The sequence below is a fragment of the Muscardinus avellanarius genome (assembly GCF_963383645.1).
Source record: "Muscardinus avellanarius genome assembly, chromosome: 1".
NCBI lineage: Eukaryota > Metazoa > Chordata > Mammalia > Rodentia > Gliridae > Muscardinus > Muscardinus avellanarius.
This window is the reverse complement of record NC_137786.1, coordinates 139,772,370-139,792,403: the sequence shown is the minus strand read 5'-3', so window position 1 is coordinate 139,792,403 and position 20,034 is coordinate 139,772,370. Positions and strand designations below refer to the sequence as shown.

Sequence of the window (20,034 nt, the reverse complement as noted above, 5' to 3'; positions counted from 1 at the left end):
TTATTTATTTATTTAGTGGTACTGGGGATGAAATCTAGGAGCTTTCTACCTCTGGGATATACTCCCAGACCTATTTTATACTTTATTTGGAAACAGGGTCTCACTAAGTTGCTGAGAGCCTCACTAAGTAGCTGAGGCTGGCTTCGAAATTGTGCGATCCTCCTGTCTCAGCCTCCCAAGTGCTGGGATTACAAGCATGAGCCACCACATCGGGCTTTTATTCTTTATTTTGAAACAAGGTCTCAGAGGGCCTCACTAAGTAGCTGAGTTGTCTTTCAAACTGAGATCCTCCTGTCTCAGCCTCCCAAAAGCTAGGATTACAAGAGTGCTCCACCTGCTTTTTTTTTTTTTTTTTTTCAGGTCTGGGGATGGAACCCACGGGCATTTTACCTCTGAGCTACACCCCTGCCCTGTTTTTTATTCTTTATTTTGAAACAGGGTCTCAGTGAATTGCAAAGGGCCTCACTAAGTAGCTGAGGCTGTCTTAGAACTGCAATCCTCCTGTCTCAGCCTCCAGAATGCTGGAATTACCAGCGTGAGCAACTACACCTGGCTCTAAAACTGCCTTTTTTGAAATCTCTGTTCTTCCTGTTTGTGGGGAATCCTCACTGATTGTGACTAAGCCAAGAACTGAGCCTTTTATGTTTTTAAGCCAAGAACTGAGCCTTTTATGTTTTTGTGGGTGAGCCAAGATATATTTCATGATCTCACAGCTGGTAAAATTTGCGAAGAAGTGTCCCCTAATCTTGAGCTCTCCAAAGAGGACTTTCCATTGCCAGGACCCCTGCTGAGCCAGTCTTGGCTGGGAGTCCCCTCTGGTCCTCCTGCAAGCTGTTCCTTGGGGAAATACTTGTGAATTCAATCTTTTCGCTTTGTATACCACTTTAAAACCTGATTTCTATTTAAGGCCCATAAAAAACGGTAAAACGTTTATTGAGTCCTGCCTAGTTGAGGCACAAAACCATGATTACTTCATATTCGCCCACCATACCTTCCCCCTTATCAAGGTACTGAGAAACACATATGAAGCAGCGATTTGATTTCTCACTTGTAAAAAGGGGGAACTTGAAAAGATATTGTTTCTCCTTCAAATGATGCCACCCTGTGCAGAGCTCCCGTGTACAGTTATCTACTCTGTACATTGTATAATTCCAGAGGCATCATCTTCAAGGACTAGAAACCTCTCTACCCAGCCCAACCCAAATTCTTTAAAGAGGCAGGCTTGATCCTGTGCACAATATATATATATATTTTAATGTGGCTGGAGAATTGACTAGACAATTAATTTAATATTCCTCATTCTGAGGCAGGAAATGGAATGATTATTTGCTTCTGTGCCATCAACTCTCCTTAAATGGTTGTTTATTAAAATATGATATTACAGCTGGGTGCAGTGGCATGCAAATATAATCCTAGTACCTGGGGGGCTGAGATGGGAGGATCTGTTTTGAGGCCAATGCACACTAATATAGCTAGCTCCGTTTTTAAATAAAAAGATAAAATGGTAGAAAACTCCTCACTGCCCAATGCCATACATACAGACACACACACACACACACACACACACACACACACACACACAGAGAGAAGGAAAAGAAATTTGGTATTATACTACATATTATAGAAATACAAAATGTATCTAAATGATATTAGCTTTGAACCTAAATCAGCAGGGAAAAGGAAATATCTTCAGAAATGGTTTTCCGTTTCCATATTAATACATTTTAAAAAAATAGCTTTTTTTTTTGTATTGGGGATTGAACCCAGGGGCAGTCTACCTCTGAGCTATACCCCTCAGCCCTATTGAGACCTATTTTATTTTTATTTTTGAAACAGGGTCTTGTTAGGTTAGTAAGAGTCTTATTGCTTGCTGAGATTATCCTAGAACCTGCAGTCCTCCTGTCGCAGCCTCCCAAGTACTGGGATTATCAGCATGAAGCCACACCTGGCTACAACATTTAATAATCCTTCCGATACAGTGTGAGGGCCTTATTTTTTCTGCATTCTCATCAAGAGATGTTATTTTCTGTCTTTTTTTATTGAAGCCACCCTGGTAAGAAGGAAGCAGTAGTTCATTGTGGTTTTGGTTGGCCTTTCCCTGGTGAGGAGTGATACTGAACATCTTTTCCTGTGCTTATTGGCCATTTGTGTATCTCCTAAGAAGAAATAGTTGTTCAAGCTTGGCAGAGTGGTGCATGCCTGTAATCCTAGCACTTGGGAGGCTGAGACAGAAGGATCACAGGTTCAAAGCCAGCTGCAGCATCCTAGTGTACTCTCAGCAACATAAGTGAGACCCTGCTTCAAAATAAAAAATAAAATAGGGCTGGGGATGTAGCTCAGAGGTAGAAGGCCTCTGGGTTCAATTTTCTGTGCCGCAAAAAGCAAAAACAAAAAAACCCCACAAACAAACAAAATACCGAAGCTCTGTATTCTTTCAACAACAACTCCCCATTTCTCTAGCAGCTAGGGAACGAGTTCTCCTTTCTGTTCCTCTGAATCTTACTACTCTGGGTATTTCACATAAGTGAAAGCATGCAACATTTGTCCTTTTGTGACTGTCCCATTTCACCTGGCATTATGTCTGCAAGGTTCATTCATAGTATAACACGTTAGAATTTTCTTCCTTTCAAGGCTACGTAATATTCCAATTTATGCATACAAATTTTGTTAACATATTCACCTACTGATGGACACTTGGGTTGCTGCTGCTATAAATGTGAGCGCACAGATATCTGTCTGGTTCCCTGCTTTCACTTCTTTAGGGTATACATAGAAATGGGATTGCTGGATCATATTATCATTCTATTTTATTTTATTTTATTTTATTTTTAGACATACCATACTACTTCCACAGCAATGGAACCATTTTATATTTCCATCAACAATGCACAAGCATTCAGATTTCATCATGTTCTTGCCAACACTTTTTATATTCTGTCCATCCTAATGAACGAGAGATGGTATCTCATTATGGTTTTGATTTGCATTTTGGTTAATTAGCTGAGCACAGTGGCACATGCCTGTAATTCCAGTTATTCTGGAGCTGAGGCAGGAGGATTGCAAATTTGAGACCAGCTTGGGCAACTTAACAAGATCTTGTCTCAGAAAGAAAAGAATGAGTATATAGCTTTGTAGTAGAGCACCTCTGGGTTCAATCTCCAGTACCTCAGGAACAAAACAAAAAAGAGAGTGAAATATTCAATTAATTATTGTCAACCATAGTCCAGTTAGTCTTCCTATCCAGCGCTCCTCTGTACCCACGAGCCCCTTCTCCCCACCCTCCCCCATGCCCAGGCTCTGATAACCACTCTGCTCTTCTCCACTTCTTTGAGATCAACGTTTTAGCATCCACACAGAGGTGTGAACATGTGATATTTCTCTTTCTGTGGCTGATTTGTTTCATTTCTCTTAATGCCCTCCAGTCCTACCCATGTTGCAGCAAGTGAGGGAATATCATTCCTTTTTAGGTGAGCAGTGTTTCATTGTGTATGTCTTTACCACATTTCCTTTTTCTTTCTCTCTCTCTCCTTCCTCCCTCCCTCTCTTCCTCCTTCCCTCCCTCCCTCCCTTTCTTCCTTTCTTCTTTCTAGTTCTATGTTTCTTTCTTTCATGTGGCACTGGGGTTTGAACCCAAGGACATTCTACCTTTGATCTATACCCCTGGCTCTTTTTTCTTTTTATATTTTGAGACAAGATCTTGCTGGGTTGCTGAGATCACAGGTCTCAAACCTGCGTTCCTCCTGTCCCAGCCTCCCCAGTACTGAGGTTACAGGTGTGCACCACCACACCCAGCTCCACATTCTCTTTGTCTGTTCATATGTCAATAATGACAGATGGATTCCTAGCTGGATTTCATACTTCAGCTGTTACGGATGGCGCTCAATAAGCATTCAAGTGCAGATGTCTCTTCAACATAGCGATTTCACCGCCTTTGGATGTTTACCCAATAGTGGTGTTGCTGGACCATATGGCCAGTCTTTAGGGTTTTGAGAAAACTCCATACTGTTTTCCATAATGGCTGTATTGACTTACATTCCCACCAACAGTGGACAAGTTTCCATGGCTTCACACCCTGATCAGCATTTAATTTTTAATTTTTTTTCCAGTTCTGGATATTGAACCCAGGTGCACTCTACTACTGACCTACATCCTAGCCCTTTTAATTTTGAGACAAAGTGTCACTGAGCTGTCCAGGTTATCCTTGAACTTGCAATCCTCCTGCCTCAGCCTCCCAAGTCACTGGGATTATAAGCATATACCACAGCACCTGGCTATTTTTTCTTTTTTATAAAACACACACACACACACACACACACACACACACACACACACACACACACGGTCTCACTGAGTTGCAGAGCCTCACTAAGTAGCTAAGGCTGTATGTGAACTGCGATCCTCCTATCTCTGCCTTCTTTGTTTTTTTATAGTTCGGTTGTAGAAATTCTTTATATATCCTCCATACGATTCCCTTATCAGATACATGATTTACCAATATTTATCCCATTCTCTAAATTGTCATTTTATTTAATTATCTGATGGTGTTTCTAAAAGCATAATAATTTTTAATTTTGGTGAAATCCGATATATTTATTTATCTATTTATTTGGTCTTTGGGATTGAACTCAGGGGAGTTCTACCTCTGAGCCACATCTCCAGCCATATTTATTTTTCATTTTGAAATAGATCTCACTAAGTTGCAGAGGGTGATGGAGATCTTGTGCTACTCCTGCTTCCCAAGTACTAGGTTTATAAGTGTGTGCCAACATGCCTGGCTCTCATCTATTTTTTTTCTTTTTGTATTTTTGTTGTCTAAGAAAATATTGCCCAATTCAGAGTCATGAAGATTCACTTCTGTGTTTTTTTTTTTTTTAAGTTGTATGGTATTATCTCCTACATTCAGGTTTATAATGCATATTGGGCTAATATTTATATATGAGGCATTTCTTTTAAGAATTTCCTAGTTTCATATTGTTCTTTACTAGATTAATTGTGAAAAAAAATTGGTAAAGAGTTCTTTTATGTTGTTGTTGTTTGCGGAGATCTTTTTTAAAAAATCACCGAGCGCCGGGCGTGGTGGTGCACGCTTATAATCCCAGCATTTGGGAGGCTGAGACCGGAGGATTGCGGTTCGCAGACAGCCTCAGCTACTTAGTGAGACCCTCCGCAACTCAGTGAGACCCTGTTTCAAAATAAAGAATACAAAATAGGGCAGGGGATGTAGCTCGGAGGTCGAATGCCCCTGGGTTCCATCCCCAGACCTACAAAAAATAAAATAAAAATTAAAAAATCACTGAATCACTGTAGACATGGAGAATCACATCTATTCTATTATCTCAAATACACCACAGTTACATTGAATTCCTTCAGTCTGTTCCATAAGCAGAGCCGTTTAAACTTAAGATAAATTAACAGAAATGACTGTCAGTATCAGTTGAGATAGTGCTCATTGCGAGATTATGAATAATATCTTGATTACAAGTAAAACCTTGGTCTCATCTTTTTAGCTCAGAATTGACTAAGACTACATATAAAATTTTAGTTTGGTTAATGAAAAAGTAACTAATTAGAGTGGAAAAGAGATTAGCAAATTCTTCAAGATGTCAAGTGCAGTCAAAGCGTCTTTTTGTCAAAAATAATATAGTAAAGCTCAAAGTGACAGGTGTAAATAATAAATAGGAACTGAGACTACTGGACTGTTAGAGAGTCTAGGTGATGCCTTTAAGCCATCATTATTTGGTTAGATTTTATTTTCTCCCCCTGAATTGTCATATTGTTGAATTTACCTTTACTTTGTTGACATTCTAAGTTTTGGTGTGAATTTTCTTTTTGTTTTTCAGGATGTACAAAATCAAAAATTAAAGACAAGTGTGTGGTACCGTGAGGTAAATGAGTATGTTTACTTCTATGCATGCTGGATTTCTGAACTGGATCTGCTGCAAAATATAATTATTCTAAGAAATGGATATTATCTTTCCATTTGTACGTCCTTAGATCTGCAGCAGACATAATTTATTAGAATTCATGCAAGATATATAGCCACAGTTTCTGGTTGAGTCCTCTCCCCCAAAAGAATATACCAAGGTCCTGATAAATTTGGTCCTTAATTCAACTCTCTGAGGTTGGCCTTATCCCATTTTGATAAGTTGCCTTTTTTACTATTCCTAACAGGTTTGGGATGATGAGTTTTTATCATGGAACTCCAGCATGTTTGATGAGATTAGAGAGATCTCCCTACCTCTTAGTGCCATCTGGGCCCCTGATATCATCATTAATGAGTTGTAAGTGTGGTTATATTTCTGTGGGGTTTTAGGCTGCTGAGATTATTCAGGCTAGTTGCTTCTTATTTCCAGTCATTTTTATTTCTCAAGTTGAAGAGGATCATATCATGATGGGTTAGAAGTACCACGAGTTGTCATTACTTAGGTGTAGATTTGATTACTGGTACTCGTTATATCTGTATGGTTATAATAGCCAATGAGCTAACCTATGAGACTGTCACTGCTGAGCTCAGCTTTGCTAGGGTGAATTATCTCCTGGGAAATGGATTTATTTTTTAACAGTACTGGGGATGGAACCCAGGAGAATTCTACCTGTGAGCTACACCCCAACCCCCATTTTTTCTTTTTTTAGTCTTTAATTTTTGAAACAGTGTCTCACTAAGTTGCAAAGGGCCTTGCTCAGTAGCTGAGGCTATCAGGGAATTGCGATCCTCCAGTCCCTCCTGAATGCTGGGATTACAAGTGTGCGCCACCACGCCCAGCTGGGAAATGGGATTCTATCTTTGCAGTGCTAGACTAGTCTTGGGTTTTTATGGTCACTACTATCCCTTAATCAGTTCTGTGTATGTTTTGAAATGAATGATGCCTTCTTTGTAATGAGTTCTCTTGTATTTCATATAGTGTGGACACTGAAAGGTCCCCTGACCTTCCCTATGTTTACGTGAACTCGTCTGGAACCATTAAGAACTTTAAGCCTATTCAGGTGGTCTCTGCTTGCAGTTTACAGACATATGCTTTTCCATTTGATATCCAGAATTGCAGCCTTACCTTCAATAGCATTTTGCACACAGGTAAGCCATTAGCGATACAGTCCACTAGTTGGGAAGCAAAACTATGGTGGGTTGACATACATAGGTAAAATTATAATTTTGGGTCTATATATTCTTACATATAATTGACTATTCAAAAACCTAAATATCTTCTTCCATTTATTTGGATCCAGCTATTATTCAGATCAGGAATGATGTTATAGTCTACTGATGCTGTTAATTTGTGATTACAATATTAGGACTCTGCCACCACTGAGAATGTTATAGTAGTTTCAGGACAAGCTTCACCCTTCTGTGGAGAAAGAACTCCAAACTCTAAAGTTTTAAGTTTTAATGATTAGGAAAATGTTATTCTTTATCCTCTAATTCTAATAAGACCAATTAAACAGTGCATGAGGGTATAGGAGAAAAAAAATATTTGAATTGGGAGCTGAAAAAGTGGGTTGATGGCTGGGTGGCACGTGATTGTAATTCCAGTATTTGGGAGGCTGAGACAGCATTGCAGGTTTGCAGCCAGCCTCAGCAATTAAAAAATTTTTTTTTGGTGGTACTGGGGTTCCTAGAAACCCTTCTACCTCCGGGCTACACTCCCAGACCTATTTTTATATTTTATTTTATTTATTTATTTATTTATTTATTTGGTGGTACTGGGGTTCCTGGAAGCCCTTCTACCTCTGGGCTACACTCCCAGACCTATTTTTTACATTTTCATTTTGGAAACAGGGTCTCCTAAGCCAGCACGCGTGGCTGGCTTCGAACCTGCGGGATCCTCCTGTCTCTGCCTCCCAAGCGCGGGGATTACAAGCGTGCGCCACCACGCCCAGCTTTATATTTTATTTGGAAACAGGGTCTCCTAAACCAGCGAGGCTGGCTTCAAACCTGCGCGACCCTCCTGTCTCCGCCTCCCAAGCGCGGGGATTACAAGCATGCGCCACCATGCCGGGCCAGCCTCAGCATTTAATGAGGCCCTCCGCAACTTATTGAGATCCTATTTCAAAATAAAAATAAAATAAGGCTGAGGGTGTAGCTCAGAGGTAGAATGCTTCTGAGTTAAATCCCTAGCATCCCCCCCTCAACACACACAAACACACACAGAAAAAAGTGGGTTATGATGGCTCCTTTTTCTCTCCTGGGAAGTCCATTGTTTCTGTTGTTTCCAGTGGAAGATGTAGACCTGGGCTTCCTGAGGAACAGAGAAGACATTAAGCACGACATTAATCACGACAGAAAGGCATTTCTGAATGACAGTGAGTGGGAACTTCTTTCTGTGTCCTCGACCTACAGCATTCAGCAGAGCAGTGCTGGAGACTTTGCACAGATCCAGTTCAACGTAGGTTCTTCTCCTTCCTGCCCCTGTTGCCTGCTTCTCTGCAGTGTTTGGCTTTCTCTGTTGGGCTGAGGAATCTCATCATTACCACCCAGGAAGCCAGGTTCAGATGCTCTGGACAGCTACTTACATTCTGCCATTACAGAGAGCAGAGGAGTGAAGAGCCTGGGCTCCTGCTAGAGACACTCCTCAGGAGTGTGGAGAGGCAGTGCTCAGACACCAGAGGCTGGGCCCCCAGCGGGAGCCCTCAAGCCTCTTGGCAAACACTAGCATGATCGCTTCTTCTTTGCTGTTTGTTTTTTGTGGTGCTGGGGATTGAGCCTAGGGGTCTTCTACCTCTGAGCCACACCCCCAGCCCTACCTTTTTTTTTGGTGGTCCTGGGCTACTTCCGGGCTATACTCCCAGATCTTTTTTATATTTTATTTGGAAACAGGGTCTCACTAAGTTGCTGAAAGCCTCACTAAGTAGCTGAGGCTGGCTTTGAACCTGTGCAATCCTCCTGTCTCAGCCTCCCAAGCGCGGGGACTACAAGCGTGCGCTACCACGCCCGGCTCAGCCCTACTTTAAACTTTTTTTTTTTTTTTTTTTTAATTTGGAAACAAGGTTTCCCTAGGTTGTGGAAGGGATCCCTAAGTTGCTAGGGCTGGCTTTGAACCTGTGATCCTCTAGTTTCAGCCTCCCAAGTATTGGGATTACAAGTGTGCACCATCATGCCTTATCAGTTTTAACTGCTACTGAGAAAAACAAAAAGACTCATTTACCACTACAACAAAAAATTGGTGAGGCCATCTCGTCAGCATTATTGTCCTGGTTTTGATGGAGTAATTTTTTTTTTTTTTGTACTGGGGATTGAAACCAGAGACTTTTTTCCTCCAAGTTATACGCCCAGCCAGATTTATTTCTTATTTAGAAAGAGGGTCTCAGCCAGGTGTGGTGGCGCACACTTATAATCCCAGCATTCAGAAGGCTGAGATAGAAGGATTGTGGTTCGCGGACATCCTCAGCTACTTAGTGAGGCCCTCTGCAACTCAGTGAGACCCGGTTTCAAAATAAAGAATAAAAAATAGGGCAGGGGGTGTAGCTCGGAGGTTGAATGTCCCTGGGTTCCATCCCCAGAGCTGAAAAAGAAAGAAAGAAAGAAAGAAAGAAAGAAAGAAAGAAAGAAAGAAAGAAAGAAAGAAAGAAAGTCTCAGCTGAAGCTGAAGCTGGCTTCAAACCTGCAATCTTCCTGTCTCAGCCTTCCAAGTACTGGGAATAAATTATAAGCATGTACCACCACATCTGGCTTACTGGAGTAAATATTAAATAATTCCAGATGCAGAAACATAGTGTTCATACTGTTGAGTATCTGAATGGGTTAGCCAGTAGTCACCTGCAGGACCCACAGAAACCACTGGTGGCTTATGGATCAGAAGGAACAACTAAGGCAAAGCACAGGATGAGAACATGTGCTGCTCCTGTGGCCCCAGGGCTGCTCTTGGCTACATTGTTCCCAGGGCAGTGTGTCCTTGGGGCTGAGGTGATGGTGGAGGGAGACAGTGAAGCCTGCTGCTCAGCATTGCAGAGGCAGCTGTTCTTCTTCCTCTGGTTTTCCTGGCAAACTGTCCCGCCACGTGGTCAGCACAGGTTCACCCAACTGGTAGACTTAGTGTTAGTATTCAGTGATGTGCCCTGCTTTCTGGCACGGAGTCTGCTAGTGGTGGTGGTGGTGGTGGTGGTGGTGGTGGTGGTGGTGGTGGTGGTGGTGGTGGTGGTGTGTGTGTGTGTGTGTGTGTGTGTGTGTGTGTGTGTGTGCTGGGGCCTTCATGCCAAGTAATAGATTCAATTGAAAAATAGAGACTGAAGGAAAGTCAGGACGGCACAGGAGATGGATTCTAGAAACATATCTTTGGAACAAGAAGGTTCATTTAGATTAGACTAAGGAGCTGTGGTTACAATGGCTAAGGGACAGTAGTAAAATAAGCTACTATTGAGGGCACGGGGACCCCTGGTTCAGTTAAAAGGTGTTACATGCAGTTTTCCAGGAAAGTTCCCATTAAATTGGGGCCTTTTAGGGACAGCTAGTTTTGGACCTGACTAATGTATAACACTGGCTAATCACGATTTCCTAGCAGTGGGGTGGGGTTTGGGTTCTTGCCTAGAATTCTGCTCTTTTTTTTAAATTTTTTTTTAGCAAAGCTCCACTGTGGCCTGCTTGTCCACTTCTTTTTCTAGTGAGAGAAAGGAGGGGGGGGGCAAAAAGAAAGCTTTTTTTAAATTTCAATGAGCTTCTTGGCTAAGAGTAAACACCTCATTAATTTTAAAGATATCAGCCTGCGAACATTATTAATGCAGCCAAATAATGGAGAGCATTAAAGGGAAATGTGAGGGAGTTGCACGTACAAGGTGGAACACAGTCACCTACCAAGTACTCCGGAGAATGCTGCACACACCATTACCTACACTGCACGGAGGAGACAAACACAGGCACGAGACGGGGCAGGTAAACAGGAGTGGGGCGCACGCACACCATCTCCACAGAGCAGGCATTTGTTACGACTCATCCTTCCCCTCAAGTATGAATTTGTCTTCTCAACAGCAGATGTAGGTTTCTGTGCATTCTTTCCATTTCGGTTATAACGAACAGAGATGGTAAAAGACTGCTTAACACAGGGGAGTCGTGCCTGGGTCCAGGAGATGTGGTAGAGTTCCTTTGCTCTGTTCCCTGCTGAGTTCTCCCTCTTTACAGCTCTGATATGGAGGTGTGCTGGAGACGGGCATCCTTTCAATATCTTGCTCTTGGAGCTTTTCCCTGGATGCCTTTGCTCAGGGGGATTATCTAGTAGGGCTGGATTCTGCCCTGGTCCTCAGGAACAGATCAGGGAAAGAATCCTGGGTCCAGCTACAGATCACATGAGCGAGACTCAGGAGTGATTCTGTAGCTTTGGAAAGACTTAAAGTTGGTTCCTGTCATAACTGCTGCAGTTTTCTGTCCCTCCCAACCTTTCAGCCTCTATGCCTCCCCATTCCTGCCATGTGCACCTTGCTTGGGCTCACTGTTTTCTTACTCTATAGCAGACAACCCACCCTGAATTTATTATCTAAGGCATCCTGTACCTTTCAAAAGTCCTTGGCCAGAGATAAGAAATTCTTTTTATTTATTTATTTATTTATTTATTTATTTATTTATTTTTGTGGTACTGGGGTTCCTGGAAACTCTTCTACTTCCGGGCTACACTCCCAGACCTATTTTTATACTTTTATTTGGAAACAGGGTCTCCCAAGCCAGAGTGGCCAGCTTCGAACCCGCGCGATCCTCCTGTCTCTGCCTCCCAAGCGCGGGGATTACAAGCGTGTGCCACCACGCCCGGCAGAGATATGAAATTCTGAGCCTGGGTCTATGTCAATACTGGGCCTGCCAAGGTCTTGACAGCAAAGGGCCATCTCCCTCCTAATCTAATCACTCAGTGTCCCAGTCCAGGCTGCCCAGCAGGAGACTGGGGACAAGTGGGCCAGGCAGGAGAGACAACGAGCTCTTCTAACTACATCATCATCTGAGGCTTGCTGTACACTGCTGTCATTTATACTAAATCAAATGCTCCCGATGCCCCGTTAGCTCCAGCTAATGTGCAATCAGAGCTGCCAGCTCCAGGACACGTATTGTTTATCAGAGGGCACGCTGATGCTTTGGAGTCAGGCTACATTCCACAGGGGGCCCAGAGCAGGCTCTTCTCCCTTCAAGGATGCCTGTGTGCAGCCTGGGACCTGATCCAGCAGCCACGGGAGGGAAGGTTTTTTCCAATACATTATCGGAGGTGCTGGTTCCCAGAAACAGCAGGGTGAGCATTTGATTTCTGTATGGCAGTGATATTTTTTTTTTTTTGAAGAATGAGGATAGAGGTAGGAGGAGGTAAGAGTAAAATTTAGAAATTCATGCTGAATGGAAAAGGGTGGACAGCTGTGGGAACACTAAGTAAAATGTTCATTGAAGCGGGAATTGGGGTGCCCACAGAGCACTTCTATTAACATGAAAAGGGGCATTTGGGAAGGAAAGGTACCTTCCCTGACCTCTACTCCCATCATTATTTTCCTTTCTAGATTAGGGTAATTTTATTGAGATATTCATTGAATGCATCCCATAAATTTGATAGAAGATGCTTCTAAGCATTGTCAAAGAAAGAATTTAAAACCCTAGGAATCCTTTTAGGGTCACTCAAATAAGGCGCGAGTCATGGACTTCCTGCTAATCCAGCCCAACCCAGTCCAGACCCATGAAGCTCTCGCTATAGTACAGGGACTTGCTTAGATGGCAGCAACTTTTCTGTTCTTTCTGAACTGGGAATGTTGGGAGGGGCTCGGGAGAGGAGGAAAATGGGCTTCTGTATGAAGCGTGAGTCTGGGCGTCAAAATTCCGACTATGTCATAAAGACGGTCATGCAAAATTGAGTACTGGTGGGGTCTACCATCAAGGAGGCAATTAGAGGCTAACCTTGGGGCCTATTCCATCTCCAAGGAGCTCTCCACACACACATTCTGAATTAGATTGATCTCATTCATTAACATCAATAGGCTCCAAATACCTTTGTGTACTTATTATTACCTGGCTTTAATGGATAATGAAATTGTGGCATAATATTGCTAACACCTGAAGGGTGTCTAATGGAGAACACGGACTGAAACTAAAGTGCTTTTTCTTCCCTTTCTGTGGAATTTAAAGGCACCAGCTCCTTTAGTCTGTTGGAAATGTTGAGCTCTAGGTAGGGGCAGTTTGGCAGAGTAGCGTCTCGTAGGGCTAATGACACACCCGGAGAGGCAGGGTTACTGCTGTCAGCGTGACTTATTAAGGGTAGCCTTCAAAAAGACTGACCTCGCTAGAATGGCCCCCACTTGGGCTGACTTCACACTCCCATTCCCTTTGGAACTAAAAGTAGCATTATTAATAGACTGCAACACAACTCCTTGGATATCTTTTTGGCTTTTATCATGTGCCAGTCTCAATGGCAAACACTAGAGACATAACAATGAATAAAAAGGCTCCTGATATCTATCATGCACCTCAGAATTTGCACAGGGAGTTGGAAGAATAACCACAAAATTGGGCACTCGGTGCCAGGCACCGTTTTAAGGGTTTGTACACAGTCATACATAGCGGATGGGTGCAAAAAGCATCTGCATTTTCACAAGTGAGTGGATTAAGGTGCAGTGAAGTTAAGGAACTTTCCAGAAGTTGCAGAGTGACTAGAGGAGCCTAGACTGGAAGCCAGGCAATCTGAGTCCAGACCCCATGAACCTAATCCTAAGTCAAGCTGACACGTGACAAAATGCAGCACAGTATGTTCCAGTCTATCTGCGCTGTCCGCCCGTTGTGCCTGATGGTCACCTTTATTAGTTGCACAAGGCCGCCATAACAAATACCCCAAACTGGGTGGTTAATTATTTTATTTTATTTTATTTTTTGGTGGTACTGGGGTTCCTGGAAACCCTTCTACCTCCAGGCTACACTCCCAGACCTATTTTTATATTTTTATTTGGAAACAGGGTCTCTTAAGCCAGCACAGCTGGTTTTGAACCTGCGTGATCCTCCTGTTTCCACCTCCCCAGCACGGGGATTACAAGCGTGCGCCACCACGCCCGGCCAAAACTGGGTGGTTTAAAACAAGAGAAATTTATGATCTTACTGTCTTGGAGGCTTGAAGTTCAAAATTAAGAAAGACCTGGCTTTCTGGGTACTCTAAGGGAATCTGTTCCATGCCTCTCTCCCGGTTTCTGGCGGCTGCCAACAACCGCAGCATTCCTTGCCTTGCGGATGCACCACTCCAGTCTCTGCCTCCACCTTCACACGACACCTTCACGCGACATTCTTTTTGCATTTTTTTCTAAGGACATTAATAATGTCATTGGATGAAGGGCCTTTTCTATCCTAGTGTGACCTTATCCCTCCTCTCCCCAATCCCGTGGTACTAGGAATTGAACCCAGAGGCACTCTACCTCTGAGCTCTTTTTATTTTGAAACAGGGTCTCACTAAGTTACCGGGTGCTGGCTTTAAAACTGTGATCCTCCCATCTCAGCCTCCTAAGTACTGGGATTACAGTCATGCACATCATACCCATCGACCTTGTTTTGCTTTGTTTTGTTTTGCTGTGGGGGACTGAAGCCAGGTTGGGCCTTGCATATTATACCAGACAAGCACTCTACCACAGAGCCAAAACCCAGCCCCCCATCTTAACTAATTACATCTTTAATGATACTATTTCCAGATAAGGCCAAATTCTGAGGTTCCAAGAAGGACCTGAAATCTTGGGGACACTATTCAATGCAGTAGTCTGCCACCCTCTGCCTCATCCCAAATCCACATCTGCCTCACATGCAAAATACACTTGCCCAGCTCAGCATGCCTAGAATCTTAGTCCATTCCCACATCAACTCTAAATCCATACTGTCAGCCAGGTGTGGTGGCACATGCCTGCAATCCCAGTAGTTGAGAAACTGAGACTGTAGGATTGCAGGTTCGAGGCCAGTCTCAGCAACTTAGTGAGACTCTTAGCAACTTAATGAGACCCAATTTTAAAATAAAAAGGGATAGGGGTGTGGCTCAGAGGTAGAATGCCCCTGGCTTCAATCACCAGCACATACAAAAAATCTAAAATGTCATGACCCATTCCAGGGTAAAATTTTCCTCTGCCCACAGATTTATGGAACCTAACGACCAGAATCTGGATCCTATATCCATGAGCCTGGGTAAGGGCAAGGATCTGTCCTATTTTTTTTCCCCCAGTACTGGGGATTGAATCCAGAGACATTTGACCTCTGAGCTGTATCCTCAGCCCTGTTTTATTATTTATTATTTATTTTTATTTTATTTTATTTTTTGGTGATACTGGGGTTCCTGGAAGCCCTTCTTCCTCCGGGCTGCATTCCCAGACCTATTTTATATATTTTTTAAAATTTGGAAACAGGGTCTCTTAAGCCAGCGAGGCTGGCTCCGAACCAGCGCAATCCTCCTGTCTCTGCCTCCCAAGCGTGGGGATTACAAGCTTGCGCCACCACGCCCGGCTTATTATTTATTTTGAAACAGGGTCTCACTAAGTTGTGGAGGGCCTCACAAGTTCCTGAAGCCGGCTTTGAACCTGCAATCTTCCTGTCTCAGCCACCCAAGAACTGGGATTACAAGCATGTGCCACCATACCCAGCTGTCCTATTAATGGGACAAACTCCGGTATATAGGGCAGTGCTGACAACCTGCTCATGTTTTTAGTGTCTGTGGGACAAAGGAATAAATGTTCTGAAGATCAAATGAGATAATGAAAACAAAAACTTTGGGAAAATATATGATTAGTTTTTTGTGTGGGTTTGTTTTTGTGATACTAGGGATGGAACCCAGGGATGTTTTCTTTCTTTCTTTCTTTCTTTCTTTCTTTCTTTCTTTCTTTCTTTCTTTCTTTCTTTTTTTCTTTCTTTCTTTCTTTCTTTTTTTTTTTTTGGTGGTACTGGGGTTCCTGGAAGCCCTTCTACCTCCGGGCTACACTCCCACGGGCTACACTCCCAGACCTATTTTTTAACTTTATGTGGAAACAGGGTCTCTTAAGCCAGCGAGGCTGGCTCCGAACTAGCGCAATTCTCCTGTCTCTGCCTCCCAAGCACGGGGATTACAAGCATGCGCCACCACGCCCGACTCGGGATGTTTTATTTCTAAGCTACACTCCCAGCCCTATTTTTACTTTTTTATTTTGAAACTGGGTGTCACTAAGTTGCAGAGAGCCTCACGAAATTGCTGAAGCTGGTCTCAAACCTGAAATCTTCCTGTCTCAGCCTCCAAAGTGCTGGGATTACAGAATTGTACTACCATGCCCAGCTCAGGATTAGTTTCTTTAGGGCTACACTGGGCTTGTAGGAAAAATTAGTCTAGTTTATAGGTAACATTGTCTCCAAAGCAACCTAAAGAAAAAGGTGGGTCCTCTGTTCTGGAAGAAAGTCAAAACTGTAGGTACTTTTGGTCTATTTTAGGAATGGGAACATCCTTGCTAAGGTAAGAGAATAGAGAGGTGGCTTTGGAGGGCATTATAATTCAATAAGCCAAACAGGGACAGGAAAGTCCTTTGTTTCATATCATAGTAAAAGTGACTCATCAACCCGTTTACCTATGTCTTTCCCTTCTGCCGTCAGCTCCTGTCGATATCCAGTGAGGAACAGCCTCCTGGCAGTATCAACTGTCAAACTTGCAAAATGAAATTACAAAGCCTCTTGTTAAAAAGTTGTTAGGAGCTGGGTGTGGGAGGGTACGCCTGTAATCCTAGTATTTGGGAGGCTGAGACAGGAGGATTGCTGGTTTGAAGCCAGCCTCAGTAACTCAGGGAGGCCCTTAGCAACCTGGCAAGACTCTGTTTCAAAATTTAAAAAAAAAATAGGGCTGTAGTTCTAGCTTAGAGGTAGAATGCTCCTTAGTCAAATCCTCAGTACTAAAAAAAAAAAAAAAAAAAAAAAAATTAGGCGTTTCTAAATGGCATCCACAGAATAGTGAACCAAAGGCAAGGCCCTCCCAAGTCCAAGACCAAGCACGAGCTCCATGCTCACGAAGCCAGCTGTCTCCTATCCTCTTAGCTCTTCCTGCCCCTCTCTCCTGGCACGCTGAGGATCATGGGGGCTGATAAGACGGTACTTTTCTCAGAAACCAGCGGCTTCGAGAAGCCACGCTGCCCGTCTTGAGTTCTGGTCTGGATTGGCATTCGCTGCCCACATCCGCCTCTGGGTGGAGAGGAATCATCTCCGCTTGTGCTTTTTACATAGGAACTTTATCTAAAGAACACAACTGCTCATATCTCAGTTGTACCCAAGATGTCTGGCAAAGCAAAAATGAACTCCTTAAAAAAAATCCAGGGGAGTTGAGGCACAGAGATCGACTAGCTCTCGCAGGATTCTTTAAACTCGCTCAGATAAGCTCTTAGCATTGAAGGACTCTGGATTTTGTGCACATGGCTTTAAGTCTGGGCTCCTTCTCCTAAACCAACATGCCTGTTTGTGCTTTTCCTTAGAGTGCCATTGTAGATTTGCCTTCCCTTTCACAGTCTCTAGAGGGTATTTCCGTTCCTACTCTTCAGAGAGCAGGCATGGGCCAGATCAACAGGTCACAACGCGAAAGCCCCACGTTTCTGGCCACTTGTCCCCCTTTCCCCTGCTCCCACCCACCCGCGGGCATCTCAGTCACAGTGCGATGACGGGAGCTGGAGAGGTGCAGGTTGACGATAGCTAATTTTGTTGTTGTTTTTCTTGTTGACTGCACTTTGGTAGAAATGCGTTTTAACCAAATTATTTCAAAGCAGTGAGTGTTGCTGTGGTTTAGATATTTGCAGCCAATTATGTTTAATGTGAAACAGAAAAGCCAGATTACAATCCACCAAACCCGCCAAGCTCCACTGAGTGGGGATGTGCTCCAGGACTCAACAGCAGGGAAGCTGAGCTTTCACCAGCCAGGTGGTATTGGACTCCCCCAGCCCAGCCTCCCCCCGCCACCTTCCGCTCCATTACTGGCCTCTGCACATCGTCTCTGCCTTGGCTTGGTTCTTTATGATCCTCTCCTAGATCAGGAGACAGAGGCAAGGGAGAAGAGCCCTGCACTCCAATCAGAGCTCCAGTCAGATCCAGAGCCATAGCTATGCTGTCGTGGAAAAGAGCCTGGAATCTGATGTGCGACACATCTCAGCCCTGCTGCGCACTCAGTCTATTTAAGGGGGCTGAGCTTTACTTATTTATTTATAAGAACCACATATTTATAAGTACCAAATACTGGGGATTGAACTCAGGGGCATTCTACTGCTGAGCTACACTCTAGTCCTTTTTAATTTGAGTTTTTTTTTTTTAAACAGGGTCTCACTAAGTTGCTGAGGGTCTTGCTAAACTGCTGAAGCTGACCTTGAACTTGTGATCCTCCTTTCTCAGCCTCTCAAGTACTGGGATAACAAGCATGTGCCACCATCCCTGGCTGAATTTTATTTTTGACTAACTATAAAGCGGCAGATATTGCCTACCAATGAGTGGGCAGTGATGATTAAATAAATCAAATTGTCGGAGTAAAAGCATCCAGCAGTACTAGCTGATCTGTAGAAAGCATTGCATTGCTTGGCAGGTTCAAGAAATAAGAGCGTCCAAGCATAATTTTTGTCCAAATCCAAAAGCAAAGGGCCCAGGAGGTTCATTTGTTCAATAAACATTCACTGAACACCCATTATAAACTAGGTCTTAGTTTTAGCCCTTTGGGGGATCACCACCATCCCAGAGATGGAAAGAGATGAGTGTTCAGTCTATTGGGGAAGCATCTCTGCCATTTCTCTTTAAGAAGGATGAAAATAAAGTATGCCCTTCCTTCCTTCCTTCCTTCCTTCCTTCCTTCCTTCCTTCCTTCCTTCCTTCCTTCCTTCCTTCCTTCTTTTTGTGGTACTGGGGATAGAACCCAGGGGCATTCTATCTCTGAGCTACAGCCCCATCTCTATTTTATTCTTTTATTTTGAAACAGGGTCTAAGTTGCTGAGAGCCTAAGTAGCTGAGGCTGGCCGTCAACCTGTGATCCTCCTGTCTCAGCTTTCCTAGTACTGGGATTATAAACGTGCACTGCCACACCCAATTTATTTTTATTTATTTATTTATTTAACAGTACTGAGGATGGAAACCATGGACATTCTACCTCTGAGCTACTCCTCTAGCCCTGTATTTTTATTCTTTAATTTGAAACAGGGTCTTACTGAGTTTCAGAAGGCCTCACTAAGTAGTAGCTGAGGCTATCCGCGAACTGCAATCCTCCTGTCTCAGCTTCCCAAATGTTGGGATGACAAGCGTGCGCCACCACACCAGGCTCACATGCCCAATTTAGAGTATGTGTTTCTTAGAGACTCTGTATCCTGAGAAGCTATGTATGCAAAATAGTAATAAAGCCAGGCGCAGTGGCACACACCTGTTTGGGAGACTGAGACAAGAGAGTCACAGATTCAAGGCCAGCCTCAGCAACTTAGCGTGATCTCCTTTCAAAATTAAAAAATAAAAAGGGTTGAGGGTAGAGCCTGGAGGTAGAATGCCCTGGGATTCAATACCCAGTACTAAAAAAAAAGAAAGAAAGAAACATGGTAACAATAATAGTGATGTGATCAGACTCAGATTCTAAGCTACAAAAGCCACTGGACAGCTCTGTCTCTGGCCAGGTAGTGCAGGCTGAGCTGGCTAGCTTTGGTTTCTCCACTCCAGGGGGACATAGTTCCCTCTCTCCCTGCTCTGGAGACTGATCTGGGGCCTTCAGGGATGAGCTCCCTGGTTATGTTTGGCCAATGGGAAGAGGGACCGGAACAGTGACAGGAGATGGGAGATAGGAGAACACTGTTTTCCTCTTGTAGAGTCACTGTCCGACTGGCTGAGTCCTTAGAAGAAAGCCACAGCTCCTGCCTCTGCCTCTGCACGGCTTTCTCTCTCTTTAAGTCTGGACACCTTTCCTAGCTCCTGGGCCTCTTGCGTCTAAAGGAGGTGTCAGCTCAGTCCCCAGAAAGCCCAAGCTCTGGGCACTACAACTCTCCTTCTAGCGTTTGTTTTGTTTGTTTTGTTTTGTTTTTTGTTTTGTTTTGTTTTTGTTTTTTACAGTACTGGGGATTGAGTCTAGAGGCATTAAACCACTGAGCTATATCTCCAGCCCTGTTTTA

The 20,034-nt window shown here is 43.5% G+C and overlaps 1 protein-coding gene across 1 annotated transcript in view; it reads left to right on the top strand.

Annotated features, from left to right (window-relative positions):
• Positions 1-20,034, top strand: part of HTR3B (5-hydroxytryptamine receptor 3B) — a gene marked incomplete at both ends in the record, with an annotated part of 57,836 nt that overhangs the window by 10,280 nt on the left and 27,522 nt on the right. The window contains 4 exons of the mRNA XM_080719930.1: positions 5,841-5,885; positions 6,172-6,281; positions 6,903-7,072; positions 8,212-8,381. Coding sequence (XP_080576056.1) covers positions 5,841-5,885; positions 6,172-6,281; positions 6,903-7,072; positions 8,212-8,381 — 495 coding nt within the window. The remainder of the gene's footprint in view (positions 1-5,840; positions 5,886-6,171; positions 6,282-6,902; positions 7,073-8,211; positions 8,382-20,034) is intronic.